At 45.7% G+C, this 17,150-nt stretch overlaps 1 protein-coding gene across 1 annotated transcript; it reads right to left on the minus strand.

Annotated features, from left to right (window-relative positions):
• Nucleotides 1-3,967: 3,967 nt before the first annotated feature.
• On the minus strand, nucleotides 3,968-10,354 carry LOC141419490 (protein SSXA1-like; the record flags this gene model as incomplete). Its single annotated transcript, XM_074062277.1, has 4 exons — nucleotides 10,286-10,354; nucleotides 9,771-9,885; nucleotides 9,357-9,434; nucleotides 3,968-4,092 (listed from the first exon to the last, which is right to left on the minus strand). Coding segments are annotated over exons 1-4 (387 nt in total), but the record flags the coding sequence as incomplete, so codon positions are not given.
• Nucleotides 10,355-17,150: the final 6,796 nt, after the last annotated feature.

Consider the following 17,150-nt stretch of genomic DNA (forward strand, 5'->3'; position numbering starts at 1 on the left):
TAACAATAATTATAAAAATAGGAATGGGTTAAGAAAAATAAAATTAAAGCAACTTTGTCCAAGATTTTGCAATTGGTAGCACTCATCTTTTTCAGGGTACAACTTCTGTCATGCTCCTTGAGCTACCATTTGCACATGTGTGGGATGAAGAATTTCCCCTAAATTTCTAAAGTGCCCAAATTCTGGAAAGATCATCTCAAAGGCAGGCAAACCATCTGGGGAGGATCTCCAACTTCAATACACATCTTATGTCATGTGAAAGAATAGTTTTGGAACTATCTTATCACCCTCTAAATGAAACTCACTGAGTTTAACCTAGCTAATAGAAGACTTGATTAAACCTTATATTAATTAAAAGGTTTTTTTTGGTGGTGGTGGTAGTAAGGTTTGAACTCACAGTATTGTGCTTACTAGGTAGGTGCTCTACCATGAGCCACGCCCCCAGCCCTTTTTGCTTTTATAGCTATTTTTGGAATAGGGTCTTTGGATTTCCCCTGGGCTGGCCTGGACCTTAATTCTCCTACCTATGGCCTCTTGCTTAGCTGGAATGACAGGCACGTGCTACCATGCCCGGCTTATTGAGATGGGGGTCTTCCTAAAAAATTAAGTTAAATCAAATTAAAAGAGTTGAGGGTGTAATTCAGTTGTAGAGTGCTTGCCTAGCATGTGTGAATTCTTGGGTTCAATACCTGGCACCACAGAAAAAAATTATGAAAATCAAAACTAAGACTGGAAGTTTGTATTGATTGATTGACTGGATTTTTGTCTTTCGATGGAAGGTTTTTAAAAAGTTAAGTTTGGACCGGGCTCATGCGTGTACTGTGGTTCGAAGCCAGCCCCAGGCAAATAGCTCTTGAGACCCTATCTCGAAAATACCCAACACAAAACAGGGCTGGGGTAGAGCGTCTGCCTAGCAAGTGTGAGGCCCTGAGTTCAGGCCCCAGTTACTTGGGAGGCTGAGATTGAGAGAATCACAGTTCAAGGCCAGCCCTGGCAAATAGTAGAGACCCTATCTCCAGAATAACCAGAACAAAATGGACTGGAGGTGTGGCTCAGGCAGTATAGCTTGCCTGATTTGCAAGCACAAAGCCGTGAATTCCAACCCCAGTACCATCAAAACAAAAAAACAAAACAAAACAAAAATCCCCACCAAAACTGTGTTGGGGTAGCATAGACTTGATTCCTCTGAGACCCAGGTAGGGCCATGTCCACTCCCACTCAGGTGGCACCTACCTCTCCCTGCAGTGCCAGCAAGGTAGGACATGCTTATAGTTCCGGGGAATGCCTGCCCTTGAACTCAGCTGACCTCTTACACCCCCTTCTTGGCACCCTCTTTCTTTGGTGGCCCACACTTGTCTCTGGCCCTCCCTTCCTTCTCTGTCCACCTCTCTCCTGCTCACCCTTTACATCTCTGTCTTCCTCTGCCCCATTGCCACCAGGACCCCTGTTTCTTCTCCCTTCACGCACTGCCCTTTTTGAGGGGCATCCATCTTGGGAAAATGATCCCATGTCCTCTACGCTGAGATTTGGAGCAGAACCTGGGGCATGTTTAATTCTCTCTCTCCCACCATGTACACCTGTTGTCCTTTAACATACCTGAAGTCACAGTGAGTCCTGAACCCAGGCCCACCTGCACATCAGCTGTAGGAGCTCTGGCAAGATGCCTAACATCTGTCTGGGTGTCCATCTCTCATCTACAGTAAGATGAGAGATGATAGCGTTCATCTTCGAAGGCCGGGTGGGAGCCAGGGTTGCAAGGTCTAAATAGCTCCAGTCCTGCCTCCATCTTGGGCCGGTGTTTCATGTGCCTGGTAGCTTTTTTTTTTTTTTGAAGTTCTGGGGACTGAACCTAGGGCTTCAAGCATGCCAAGCATATGCTCTGCCACTGAGCTATATTTCAGCCCACTATTGGTGGCTTTAATGTCCCCTGACACGCGACGGTGCCTTCCAAAATAGGCTCCCCTCATCCCTTCCCCAGAGCTGACTGCTCCATCATCTTTGCACCCTGCAATGGTATACTGGAGAGGACTATCCTATTTCCAAGTCTTCATCCCCAGCCCAGTCACCAAGCCCTTGGTTGTGGGACCCCTGATGGGCTGTCTCGTGCCTTTGTCCAGTGGCCTTTTCCAATGATCGCTCTCCTACATTGAGACTAAGTCTCAATTCTTCTATTGAGACTCAAATCTTCTAGGATTCTTCTATTCCTGCCCACCACATAGCCCCCAGTGGATGTTCCTCCCTGATTCCTCCTCATTCCCTAGCTGATGGTTTTATCTGTCTCCTCCCACATTCTTCCAGAGAGATTGTCTCAGCCCCTCAACCTGAAGATCATTCAGAGAGCAAAGGTCAAGGGGGTCCAACCATCTGTTGGAGAATCCCCCCCAGGACTAGGTTTTACAGTGTCTAGTAACATACAAACTGAAAGCATCCTCCATGTGGACAGGGATATTTGTTCACCTTGCCCTACACCATGTCTCTTCGGCACCTAGGACAGCACACGGCACACAGTGCTAGATTATTAGGTGTTAGTTGAATGAATGAGTCCTCTGATGCAGCAATTCTAAGTAACTGTTCTAAAGAAACCATTCACACATGTGCACAGAGCTGTGGGCACAAGAATGAGAGGAGCCAATAACGGAGAAATGTTTACAAATGTTTATTGTCAGTGCAGTAAAGTGAATATACCCAACAGGAAACAGAATCAGAGGGACTGGACCTGTCCAAACACCTTTGTAGTGGGGCAAGGCAGGTGACAGATGCTTATAGTGCTACCTCATGTGAGTAAATGCAGAGAAAAAAGTCTGGAATTAAACACCCAGAACTGCCTTCATCTGGAGAGAGGAAGGAGGAGTGATGCTCTATGCAGCCGAAGACTGCAATACTTTTGTTTCCTAAGGGAAGTGCATAGATACATGACACATTGATATCTGACAGAGTGCTTGTTACACAGTAGGAACACTGCTAACAGAGTACTTGTCACACAGTAGGAACACTGCTAATGAAGTGCTTGTCTTAAAGTAAGAAAGAACAGTGGTAACAAAGTGCTTGTTACACAGTAAGAACGCTAACAAAATGTTTGGCACACAGTAAGAACAGTTATTTTTTAACTTTTCATTGTTGAGAATTCTTCCTTTCACTTGCTTTATACCTAATGGACAGAAGTTCACAACTGTACCTGTGATTGTAAGAGGTGACCAGGTTCTGCTTCTCATCACAGGCATGTCACCTCTCTGGGGAAGGAGAGAGAAGGAAAAGAAATGGCAGTGAGTTCTTGATTTCTGCTAACTCAGTCGCAACTCTTCCTCCTGCACTGCAAAGTCTGTACACTTCTGTTCTGCCTAACCTCAGAACATCTGCTCCTCCAAGTGAACACTCTGCTCAGACCACAGTCCCTCCCTCACCTGGCCTATGAATTTGTAGTCCAGAGGAAGTGTGGCCTGCATATTAAGGCTGACCTGGATGTGTACACATGTAAGTAAATGTAAAAATGATAAAATAAAAGGAGAGAAAGGAGAAAAAAAAGGCTGACCTGGGGATCAGGAGCCCACAGTATTCTGGTTAGGGAAGATCCCTGAGAAATCTCATTTAGCCTCAATGCTGCACTCCAAGAGAGTAGAAGTGAATGATTTGGGGGAGCCAGTGACCAGATGGGATCTCGATATCATACTAGAACATGTTTGCAGGGGTGTGAATGTGTCAAGAGTCACTTACAGATTCAGCCTTCTTTTTCTTCTTTTCCTTCTTCTTCTTCTTCTTCTTTTCCTCCTTCTTCTTCTTCTTCTTGTCCTTCTTCTTCTTCTTTTCCTGCTTCTTCTTCTTTTCCTGCTTCTTCTCCTTCTCCTTCTTCTTCTTCTTTTCCTTCTTCTTCTTTTCCTTCTTCTTCTTTTCCTTCTTCTTCTTTTCCTTCTTCTTCTTTTCCTTCTTCTTCTTCTTTTCCTTCTTCTTCTTCTCTTTCTTCTTCTTTTTTGTCTTCCTTTTCTTCTTCTTCTTCTTCTTCTTCTTCTTCTGGGTCACTGATCTCTTCATATACCACGAGATTCTTCCTTTCCCGCAGCCGGTGACTCCAGATGTTTGCCTTCCTCTTCCGGGATCCTGAGGTGTGGAAGAATTGGTAAATGAGGGTTTTTCTAGAAGAGGAGATGCCTCGTCCCTCCCAAGTGTTCACGGGCCTTCTACTGCTCTGATTTTCACACCTGGCTCAGAGAGGCCAAGACATCAGACCCACAAGAATACAGACCAAATGCCAGCTCAAGTTTTAGCTTCTGGGGCTGGGGCTGTAGCTCAGTTGTTAAGTGTTTGCCTAAGCATGTACAAGGCCCTGGGTTCAATCCCCAATACTGCTGAAAAAAAATGACATTGAAGTTTTAGTTTCTGGCCCCTCCCATTGTCAGGTTTAGTTTCCCTACCTCTTCCCTCTCTAAAACATTCCCTTATACCTTGTTTCATTCAGCATGTATTTGTGTATATCAGGCATGGAGCAATTTACGTGTTGTGAGATTTAGTGCAATGCTTCCAACCAGTTTATGCTTTAATTCCATTTTATAGACTAAGAATCTAGAGCTCAGAGAATTTATCTGTGATTCAGAAGTCATATTGCAACATCTCAGCTGGCGCCGGGTGAGCTCCTCAGCCCAGCTTGGACCTGGGCCTGTCCAGGGTCTGTGCCTCACACCCAGACCATGCCCCCAGGGAAGCCAGAGGGGTTGCTCCCGTTTCCTCTCACCTGAAGGCTTCTCGTTGCACGTTCCAGAGGTGCTCGGTTTTCCCAAGGGGTACATGTGTCTCTGAACCTGTTCAGGATCAAGTTTTCCTAGCAGTACCTTCGGATTTTTATCTTTCCTTGCTGGCTTCTTGGGCATCTTTTTAATGTGAAAGACACATAGAAACAGTGTAAGTAGCAGTGGCACTTCGGTAGTGCTTTAGAGCTTACAAAAGTGTCTCTATATACATTACCTTAATTAATATTCTCATCACATCTGGAAGATAATTACATTATCTGAACCTAAATTATGAGGAACCTGGGAAGTTAGAAAGGAAAGGAGTGGCCTAAATGAATGGTGTTTCCAGGACTAGAATACTTGTCTTCATGCTCTGTCCACACTGACTTTTTTTTTTAAGTTCAGACTGACATTCTTGCAAATGGAAAAAGTCTCCATGTAATTTTGAGTGTGGTACACAGAATATTTGGGGCAGAAAACCATTCTGGAAGTTCACATCTGTGAAAGGAAGGGCATCTATAAAATATAGGGACCACATATAAGCTCACAGACAGCTCTGGGGAGGGTAAATTAAAAAATAGAGGTGAGATAAGGTGGCTGGAAAGGTTGGGGGAGGTGACTATAGGGAAGGGAGAGGAAAGGCATGAGTCACAGAAATTGATTTATGCAGCAAAGAAAGTGGTGCTAGGTGTCGCATACCACCTCACCCTGGTGAGGACACTGCATGTGGAGTTAGGCAAGATGGTACCTGTACCAGTTCTGCTTCCATCAGTTCTAAGCTACCTGTCACTCAGCTTCCTCCTTTGTGAGATAGAAAATACATATTCAAACAAGCTAAAGGAAAGTACTTTTTGAACTTGTAAACACTTTGTTTACTTTATTATTTATTTATTGAGACAGAGTCTCTCTACATTATTTATTTATTTATTTATTGAGACAGGGTCTCTCTATGTAGCCCAGGCTGGTCTCTTAAACTTGAGATCCTCCTGCCTCAGCCTATGGAGTGCTGGGATTACAGGCATGCACCATACCCTGCTGAAACACTGTAGTAATAAAAATCAATATTTTCTCTCATGACTTTTCTTTGTATTCCATCCTCAATTGTCTCCTCACTGGCAATCTAACTCTTAGGTCCCTTAAAACTCTCTATGGAAATGCGATTGAGTGGAATCATCCATTTAATAAACATTCAGGCTACTCTGAAGGTTCCTCCTGAACTGAGACTGGGGCTACAGAGTTGCTCCAGGGGTAGATGGGCCCTTAAGGAGCTTGAAGTATGGGGGGGCCAACAGTCAGAGGCTGGCTGGTGCTTCCTGTTTTGAGAGTGGGCATCTGAATGGAACAGAAGCAGCAGACCAGGCTGGTCTCAAACTCCTAATCCCCCTGCCTCAACTTCTTGAGTTCTGGGATTACAGGTGTGTGCCACCATGCCTGGCTAGGCTTTCTTAAGGATTAAATAAATTAATCCATGTGAATTGCTTAAGATAATATTTAGCATTGGTATAAAAAAAGAAATATTAGCTATCACCGTTGTTAAATAGTATTAAGATATTGATGATAAATGAGGCATTGTCTGTGTAGGCATATCCCCAGCACTGCAGAAAAAAAAAAAAAGGGAAACAAAGAGGCGAGGAAAAGGAAGAGTGGGGAGGGCTGGATATTCTCCCACTCTTAGCAATTTTGTCATCCACGAGGGACAGAGGTACTCTGGTCCTTTAGATTTGGTAGGTACTCACCTTCGGATGTTCTCTCTGTCTCACATCAGAAGCCCCTTCAGGATGTTCAACTAAAAGAGGGTGGCAAGTTAGAATACTTCCTTTTTGGTAAAAATTCCAAATTCCAGACTCCTGCAGCATTAGGGATTGCTGGAGCTGAGGGTTTCAATCCACTTTTCGTAAAGGAGCAGTTTGAGGTTGACTTCATTTATTTTGGTACTGGGGTTTGAACTCAGGGCCTCGTGTTTGCTAGGCAGGTGCTCTATCACTTGAGCCACTCCATCAGCTTGTTTTTGAGATAGGGTCTTGCTAACTTTTGCCTAGGCTGGCCTCAAACCTCAATCCTTGTATCTCTGCCTCCTGCGTAGCTGTCACTTCAGTGAGCACCACTGCTCCTGGCTAAAGTTAGCTTCTAAATTATCTTTAGTAATGGCTTGGCATTTATTTGCAGCATCTATTCAGAAGTTTCCTTTTGATGGTTTATAAAATACAGACTAATCTCATCACTGTTTCATTATGTTCCATTACACGTCTATCTTCTCCAAAGAATTAAGTTGATTGGTTGAGATTTTTTAACTTTATGCACTTAAAGATGTGTGACAATTAAAAATCATACCCAGGAGGTGTGGCTAAAGTGGCAGAGCACTTGCCTAGCAAGCAGAAAACCCTGAGTTTGAACCCCAGTACCGCAAAAAAAAAAAAGAAAAGAAAATCACTGTTCAATTAAAATGAGTGAATCTTATGGTATGTCAATTATCCCTCCATTAATCTGTAAAATATGTGAACAAGGGTGGAATCTTTCCAGCATGAAGACTCTTCTTTCACTTTTCAAACACTGAGGCCCTGGATTTTCAGACCTCCTAGAGTGCTTGTGGGAGCTCATGGAACTTGGCCTGTTTAGTTGTGAGTTACAGTCTACTGTAGACAGTTTGGACATTCTGACCGTATCTCCTTACAACTGTGCTATCAGAGCAGAAGAGCCAGTAAACATAACCTGTCCCGTTTATGATGATTACATGTCACTCAATTACACACGAATCTGTCCCTTTTATCACCCTCTGTTCAGCGACAAGTGGGAAAGCCTGGTGTGTGTGTGTAGGGTGGGATAACTGTCTCAAACTCTTTTCTTTCAGGCACAGTGGGGCATGCCTATAGTTCCAGCTACTTACAAAGCTGAAGCAGGAGGAACATTTGAGCCCAGTTCAAGGCCAGCCTGAGCAACATAGTAAGACCCTCTCTCAACAAACAACTTTCTTCTAGGCTAAGCATATAGAATCAGGTTTGACTGGAGATGGGAAGACTATTTGGTTTTGGCAAAATACAGGGAAATACCTATCTTCATTACATCATGTGTTAATCCATTCTTATGCACTATTAAGAAATTGACTTTAAACTTTTTGGTGAGTTTATCCTTTAATTAAAATTTTCCTGGCTGCTGGAGTAGAATGGCTCAAATAGTGGAATGCCAACCTAGGAAGCATGATGCCCTGAGTTCAAATCCCAGTACCACCAAAAAATCCCAAATGTATCTGTCCTTTAAAAAAAAGAAATATTTCAAACGCATGAAAACCAATAGGAAATATTTAGTTCAGAGGGATCTCGACATTATCCCATAACTGCTTCAGATCTAATTTTTTGGTGGTACTGGGATTTGAAATCAGGGCTTCAAGCTTGCCAGGCTCTACTGCTTGAGTCATGCCTCTAGTCCCTTTTGCTTTGGTTATTTTGGAGATAGGGTCTTGTTTTTGGCCCAGGCCAGCCTCTGGGCCTCTGCCCTTCTATTTTATGCTTCCACCATAGCTGGGATGACAGATGCATGCCACCACACCCAGTTTTTTTGTTGTTGTCATTGAGATGGGGGTCTCATGAACTTTTTTTTGGCCCAAGGTTGACTTGGAACTGTGATGCTCCCAATTTTAGTCTCTTGCATACCTGGGATGACAGGCATGCACCATCTACAAACTATTTGCCTGGGCTGGCCTCGAACTTCTGTCCTCTCAATCTCAGCCTCCCAAGTAGTTAGGATTTCAGATGTGTGCACCCATGTCCAGCCTGTTTTTTCATATTTTGAATAAAGAAATTAGATCTAGCTGGATGTCTGTGGCTCATGCTTGTAAACCCAGCTCTCTGGGAGTCATAAGTAGGAGAATCTCAGTCTGAGGCTGGCCCAGGCAAAAAGCATGAGATCCTATCTGAAAAACAAAAGCAAAAAGGGCTGAGTGCCTAGCTCAAGTAGTAGAGCGTTTGCCTAGCAAGCATGAGGCCTGGAATTCAAACTCCAGTACCACTCTCAAAAATAAAATAAAAATGAAGGGCTGGCAGAGTGACTCAATTTCTAGTGCCTTAGAAAAAAACCCAAAAAAACCCACACACTTGCAAACAAGAGACAGAAGCCATCTGTGCAGCCCTCACTAATCCCTGCCCTACCTCTTCACCTACTTTAGCCCTTCTGAATTTGACAGGTTTTATTCCCACTCAGGTTTTCTTACATGTATTTATTAAACATAAAAGTATACAGCACCCCCCTCTCTTTCTCTGTCCCTCTCCCTTTCTCTAGTGGGACTGAGGTTTGAACTCAGGGCTTCATGCTTGCAAGTACCCTAACCCTTGAGTCATACCTCTAGTCTGCTTTGCTCTGGTTGTTTTGAGATGGGGGTCTTGAGAGCTATTTGCCCGGGCTGGCCTTGAGCGGAGATCCTTTCAAGTAGCTAGGATTACAGGCGTGAGCCACTGGCATCTGGCTACAGTCTTGTCTTTCGTATTTTAAATTCTTATATGAATGGCTACTTAACCTTTGCATCAACTCTTTTTCACTCAGCCTGAACCTGAGTGAGGAGGGAGGCCTGTGAACCTTTTCCAAGCATCAGTTGGGTTCCATGAGACCCTTTGTAGCCCCTTCTTGTCCATGCACCCCAACTCTTACCTTCTTCATGTTCATTGTTCTGGGATTCCACGGTTTGTCCATTGGAGTGCATGAAAGATGGGAGAGTGGGTTTGAGACCTAGAAAGAAGCAAAATGCTTGTTAAGAGAGACAATGTGAGAGGAGGAATGAAGGGTGGGTACCAGGGTGCCTTGAAGACAGTAAGACTCATCAAAGGCCAGCAGGAGAGAAATGTGCACGCCACAGGTCCGAGCACCTTGGTGGCCAGTCCCTACTCTCAGCCCTGCACAGGATATAAAAGAGCAAGATGCTCAGAAATCGCCTTGGCATTTCTCCCTGCACAAAAGCAAAGTGTGGGGCGAAGGGCACTTGCTACAGCCTAAGATTAGCTTGGAAACGGACTGAGGGGTGTGCACACATTGCCAGGCTGGTTGGTACCCAGAACTTGCTGTTACCTAGGTTAGACATGGTGACGTAGTTTCTTTTTGTATACACGTAAGTGATTTTCTCCGAATAGCTCAGGTTTTTCCACGCCTTCTTAGAGAAGTATTTGGAAATATCCTCGAAGGCCTAGAAAACAATGCAAAGACAATTCTGGTAGCCACTCATGTGCCGTTCAGTCCACATTGCTTCCTCTGCTGCAGGGCCTCTGCTGGGTGGATGTAGGAAATGCAGATAATTCCTCCTGAGTGACGTGATGACCAAGAGGACATAGGTGACCACCTGTGGCACATACTAGGTGCTTAATGCCACTGGCTTGCTCTCCTCCCACCATCCACAATGGACCAAGTCACTGAGTGTAGTACAAGGTCACCAACTTGTTGTTTCCAGGGATGCTGGGGAAGGACAAAGTTTGTGTGGGAAGATCCCTAGCTCCTTGTCCCCACCTCCTCTGTTCTCACTTTCTGAGAAGCTTAGTCACCTCACACTGTTCCCTGGCCACTTCTCTGCCCCCTCCAGATCGCCTCACCTTGCATTTCTCCTGTGATTTCTGAGTATCTTCCCTGGGGCTCTTTGAAAAGAAGCTGTCTCTGTTCATGGCACAGAATAGTCTGATCTTGCTGATTCTCTCCAGCCACAGACCAAAGGTCCTGTGGAGGGAGAAAGCATGGAGGACGGCCACACTCAGCCAGTCACCAGAATTAGGTTCTACTCTTCTCCACCCTGGGCTTATCTGTCCTGAGGAAAAACATGCTGGGAAATCAGCTGAGGAAATGGGGCAGGGTGAGGGGGGGAGCCCCTGGGAGAAGCAATGGCTAGGAATGACAGGTTTTCTGAGGTGAGAGCAAAGTGGCCTGGGTCTCTGAGAACCGGTCAGCTACTATTGTTAGTAGTTCCCCTGGAGTTTGTCTTAAGCTGAAGAAAAAATAGAAATATGTTTGTTGGAAAAGCCAGGCACTGAAAGACAAACACTGCATGATCCCACCCAATGTGGAAGCTAAAAAGGTTGATTTCATATTGGACAGAAGTCAAATAGTGGTCAATAGAGACGAAAGGGAAGGAGGGAGGACAATACAGGGAGGTCAGGTAACAGGTATCAAACATACTTAGAAAGGAGGGATCAATTCTACTTTCTACAGAATAGTAGGGTGAATAGCTTGAACCTGATTAAAAATTTTATAAAGCTCTAGAAGCCAAGCATGGGGAGAGTGCCTGTAATCTCAGCACTCAGGAGGCTGAGGTAGGAGGATCAAAAGTTCAATGCCCAGTTGGGCACTGGTGGTTTACACCTGTAATCTTAGCTACCTGGGAGGCTGAGATTGGGAGGATATGTTTGAGGTCAGCCTGGGCAAAAAGTTTTCAAGATCCATCTCAACTAATAGCTGGGCACAGTGGTGTGCATCTGTCATTCCAGCAATTATGATGGGAAACTTAAAATAGGAGGATTGAGGTCCAGGCTGGCCTGGGCAAAAAGCGAGACCCTGTGTCCAAAACAACCACCACAAAAAGGGCTGCAGGCGCAGCTCAAGTGCTAGAGTGCCTTCCTTGAAAGCTCAAAGGAGTTCAAACCCCAACATCACCAAAAAAAAAAAAAAAAAGTTTGGAGACAGTTTGGGCTACATAGCGAAGTCTTATCTCAAAAACAGAAACTGAACAAGAAGACTCTGGAATCAATCCCCAGTACCACACCAAAGGGAGAGAGAGGAGAGGACAGGAGGGGAGGGGAGGAGAGGAGACAATTATCATGTCAATTAAACATTTAAAAAGGATAAAATAAATCAGGTGGCACATACCTGTAATCCTAGCATTTAAGAGGCTGAGGCAGGAGGATTTGCAAGTTTGAGGCCAGCCTAGAATACATAAGTGAGACTCTCAAAATAAACTAAAATCCTTTTTGGGAAACAGTGAAGTCAGTGTGCAGTATTTTTTTTGTAGATTAAAATTTGTTTATTTCTAGTTGGACACTGGTGGCTCATGCCTCTAATCCTAGCTACTCAGGAGCCAAAGATCAGGAGGATCGAGGTTCAAAGCCAACCCAGGCAAATAGATCGTGAGACCCTATCTTGAAAAAAAAAAATCACAAAATAGGGCTGGTGGAGTGGCTCAAGGTGTAGGCCCTGAGTTCAAGCCCCAGTACTGCCAAAAAAAAATTTCTCTAAAGCAAAAAAAAAAAAAAAAAAAAAAAGAGGAAGAACCAGAACCAATTTTTACAAGACAAAACAAAAACTTTAGTTTTCATTTCATGAAAATGGGTTTTTTTCCTTTTATTTATTTATTTATTTATTTATTTATTTATTTATTTAGCGGTACTGGGGAGGTTGAACTCAGGACCTACACCTTGAGCCACTCCACCAGCCCTTCTTATGATGTGTTTTTTCGAGATAGGGTCACTCGAACTATTTGCCCAGACTGGCTTCAAACCATGATCCTCCTGATCGCTGCCTCCTGAGTAGCTAGGATTGCAGGTGTGAGCCACCAGCGCCCAGCTTATGGTTTTTTTAAAACCTTTTTTTTTGTTATTATTGTGCACAGAGTACATTGTGGCATTTACAAAAGTTCTGAAAATATATCAAATATGTCATACTTGAATTCAGCCCCTTAATCTTTTATTTTATTAAAAAAACTTTAAACAGTTGACACATAAAAATCGTACACATTTATGGCATATACTGGGATGTTTACTTCATGTATATGCATCAGCGAGTATGTAGTTTTTTTCTTAAGAGAATACCCACAACATTAGATCAAGGGCAAACACAACAAGGGGATTGGACTTTGAGCACATGATAAAAGCGAGAGCACACAAGGGAGGGGTGAGGATAGGTAAGACACCTAAAAAACTAGGTAGCATTTGTTGCCCTTAACGCAGAGAAACTAAAGCAGATACCTTAAAGCAACTGAGGCCAATAGGAAAAGGGGAACAGGTACTAGAGAAAAGGTTAGATCAAAAAGAATTAACCTAGAAGGTAACAGCCACGTACAGGAAATCAATGTGAGTCAATGCCCTGTATAGCTATCCTTATCTCAACCAGCAAAACCCCTTGTTCCTTCCTATTATTGCTTATACTCTCTCTACAACAAAATTAGAGATAAGGGAAAAATAGTTTCTGCTGGGTATTGAGGGGGGGGAGCGGGAGGGGGCAGAGTGGGTGGTAAGGGAGGGGGCGGGGGCAGGGGGGAGAAATGAACCAAGCCTTGTATGCACATATGAATAATAAAAGAAAAATGAAAAAAAAAAAAAGAGAACACCCACAGAGTGGGAGAAAATATTTGCCAACTATACATCAGACAAAGGACTGATAACCAGAATATACAGGGAACTTAAAAAACTAAATTCTTCCAAAACTAATGAACCAATAAAGACATGGGCACGTGAACTAAACAGAACTTTCTCAAAAGAAGAAATTCAAATGGCCAGAAAACACATGAAAAAATGCTCACCATCTCTAGCAATAAACGAAATGCAAATTAAAACCACGCTAAGATTCCACCTCACCCCTGTTAGAATAGCCATCATCAGCAACACCACCAACAACAGGTGTTGGCGAGGATGCGGGGAAAAAGGAACCCTCTTACACTGTTGGTGGGAATGTAGACTAGTACAACCACTCTGGAAAAAAATTTGGAGGTTACTTAAAAAGCTGGACATTGATCTACCATTTGATCCAGCAATACCACTCTTGGGGATATACCCAAAAGATTGTTACTCCAGAGGCACCTGCACACCCATGTTTATTGCGGCACTATTCACAATAGCCAAGTTATGGAAACAGCCAAGATGCCCCAGCACTGACGAATGGATTAAGAAAATGTGGTATCTATACACAATGGAATTTTATGCAGCCATGAAGAAGAACGAAATGTTATCATTCGCTGGTAAACGGATGGTATTGGAGAACATCATTCTGAGTGAGGTTAACCTGGCTCAAAAAACCAAAAATCGTATGTTCTCCCTCATATGTGGACATTAGATCAAGGGCAAACACAACAAGGGGATTGGACTATGAGCACATGATAAAAGCGAGAGCACACAAGGGAGGGGTGAGGATAGGTAAGACACCTAAAAAACTAGGTAGCATTTGTTGCCCTTAACGCAGAGAAACTAAAGCAGATACCCTAAAGCAACTGATGCCAACAGGAAAAGGGGACCAGGAACTAGAGAAAAGGTTAGATCAAAAACAATTAACCTAGAAGGTAACACCCACGCACAGGAAATCAATGTGAGTCAATGCCCTGTATAGCTATCCTTATCTCAACCAGCAAAAACCCTTGTTCCTTCCTATTATTGCTTATACTCTCTCTATAACAAAATTAGAGATAAGGGCAAAATAGTTTCTGCCGGGTATTGAGGGGGTGGGGGGGAGAGGGAGGGGGTGGGGGGGAGAGGGAGGGGGTTTGGGGAGAGGGAGGGGGTGGAGTGGGTGGTGAGGGAGGGGGTGGGGGGGAGAGGGAGGGGGTGGGGGGGAGAGGGAGGAGGTGGGGGGAGAGGGAGGGGTGGAGTGGGTGGTGAGGGAGGGGGTGGGGGGGAGAGGGAGGGGGTGGAGTGGGTGGTGAGGGAGGGTGTGGGGGGGAGAGGGAGGGGGTGGAGTGGGTGGTGAGGGAGGGGGTGGGGGGAGAGGGAGGGGGTGGGGGGGAGAGGGAGGGGGTGGGGGGGAGAGGGAGGGGGTGGAGTGGGTGGTGAGGGAGGGGGTGGGGGGAAGAGGGAGGGGGTGGAGTGGGTGGTGAGGGAGGGGGTGGGGGGGAGGGAGGGGGTGGGGGGGAGAGGGAGGGGGTGGGGGGGAGGTTAGATCAAAAGAAGGTTAGATCAAAAAGAATTAACCTAGAAGGTAACAGCCACGTACAGGAAATCAATGTGAGTCAATGCCCTGTATAGCTATCCTTATCTCAACCAGCAAAACCCCTTGTTCCTTCCTATTATTGATATACTCTCTCTACAACAAAATTAGAGATAAGGGAAAAATAGTTTCTGCTGGGTATTGAGGGGGGGGAGTGGGAGGGGGCAGAGTGGGTGGTGAGGGAGGGGGTGGGGGGGAGAGGGAGGGGGTGGAGTGAGTGGTGAGGGAGGGGGTGGGGGGAGAGGGAGGGGGTGGAGTGGGTGGTGAGGGAGGGGGTGGGGGGAGAGGGAGGGGGTGGAGTGGGTGGTGAGGGAGGGGGTGGGGGGGAGAGGGAGGGGGTGGAGTGGGTGGTGAGGGAGGGGGTGGGGGGGAGAGGGAGGGGGTGGGGGGAGAGGGAGGGGGTGGAGTGGGTGGTGAGGGAGGGGGTGGGGGGGAGAGGAAGGGGGTGGAGTGGGTGGTGAGGGAGGGGGTGGGGGGGAGAGGGAGGGGGTGGGGGGGAGAGGGAGGGGGTGGGGGGGAGAGGGAGGGGGTGGGGGGGAGGTTAGATCAAAAGAAGGTTAGATCAAAAAGAATTAACCTAGAAGGTAACAGCCACGTACAGGAAATCAATGTGAGTCAATGCCCTGTATAGCTATCCTTATCTCAACCAGCAAAACCCCTTGTTCCTTCCTATTATTGCTTATACTCTCTCTACAACAAAATTAGAGATAAGGGAAAAATAGTTTCTGCTGGGTATTGAGGGGGGGGGCGGGAGGGGGCAGAGTGGGTGGTAAGGGAGGGGGCGGGGGCAGGGGGGAGAAATGAACCAAGCCTTGTATGCACATATGAATAATAAAAGAAAAATGAAAAAAAAAAAAAAAAGAGAACACCCACAGAGTGGGAGAAAATATTTGCCAACTATACATCAGACAAAGGACTGATAACCAGAATATACAGGGAACTTAAAAAACTAAATTCTTCCAAAACTAATGAACCAATAAAGACATGGGCACGTGAACTAAACAGAACTTTCTCAAAAGAAGAAATTCAAATGGCCAGAAAACACATGAAAAAATGCTCACCATCTCTAGCAATAAACGAAATGCAAATTAAAACCACGCTAAGATTCCACCTCACCCCTGTTAGAATAGCCATCATCAGCAACACCACCAACAACAGGTGTTGGCGAGGATGCGGGGAAAAAGGAACCCTCTTACACTGTTGGTGGGAATGTAGACTAGTACAACCACTCTGGAAAAAAATTTGGAGGTTACTTAAAAAGCTGGACATTGATCTACCATTTGATCCAGCAATACCACTCTTGGGGATATACCCAAAAGATTGTTACTCCAGAGGCACCTGCACACCCATGTTTATTGCGGCACTATTCACAATAGCCAAGTTATGGAAACAGCCAAGATGCCCCAGCACTGACGAATGGATTAAGAAAATGTGGTATCTATACACAATGGAATTTTATGCAGCCATGAAGAAGAACGAAATGTTATCATTCGCTGGTAAACGGATGGTATTGGAGAACATCATTCTGAGTGAGGTTAACCTGGCTCAAAAAACCAAAAATCGTATGTTCTCCCTCATATGTGGACATTAGATCAAGGGCAAACACAACAAGGGGATTGGACTATGAGCACATGATAAAAGCGAGAGCACACAAGGGAGGGGTGAGGATAGGTAAGACACCTAAAAAACTAGGTAGCATTTGTTGCCCTTAACGCAGAGAAACTAAAGCAGATACCCTAAAGCAACTGATGCCAACAGGAAAAGGGGACCAGGAACTAGAGAAAAGGTTAGATCAAAAACAATTAACCTAGAAGGTAACACCCACGCACAGGAAATCAATGTGAGTCAATGCCCTGTATAGCTATCCTTATCTCAACCAGCAAAAACCCTTGTTCCTTCCTATTATTGCTTATACTCTCTCTATAACAAAATTAGAGATAAGGGCAAAATAGTTTCTGCCGGGTATTGAGGGGGTGGGGGGGAGAGGGAGGGGGTGGGGGGGAGAGGGAGGGGGTTTGGGGAGAGGGAGGGGGTGGAGTGGGTGGTGAGGGAGGGGGTGGGGGGGAGAGGGAGGGGGTGGGGGGGAGAGGGAGGAGGTGGGGGGAGAGGGAGGGGTGGAGTGGGTGGTGAGGGAGGGGGTGGGGGGGAGAGGGAGGGGGTGGAGTGGGTGGTGAGGGAGGGTGTGGGGGGGAGAGGGAGGGGGTGGAGTGGGTGGTGAGGGAGGGGGTGGGGGGAGAGGGAGGGGGTGGGGGGGAGAGGGAGGGGGTGGGGGGGAGAGGGAGGGGGTGGAGTGGGTGGTGAGGGAGGGGGTGGGGGGAAGAGGGAGGGGGTGGAGTGGGTGGTGAGGGAGGGGGTGGGGGGGAGGGAGGGGGTGGGGGGGAGAGGGAGGGGGTGGGGGGGAGGTTAGATCAAAAGAAGGTTAGATCAAAAAGAATTAACCTAGAAGGTAACAGCCACGTACAGGAAATCAATGTGAGTCAATGCCCTGTATAGCTATCCTTATCTCAACCAGCAAAACCCCTTGTTTCCTTCCTATTATTGATATACTCTCTCTACAAC

Source organism: Castor canadensis, chromosome X, assembly GCF_047511655.1.
Source record: "Castor canadensis chromosome X, mCasCan1.hap1v2, whole genome shotgun sequence".
NCBI lineage: Eukaryota > Metazoa > Chordata > Mammalia > Rodentia > Castoridae > Castor > Castor canadensis.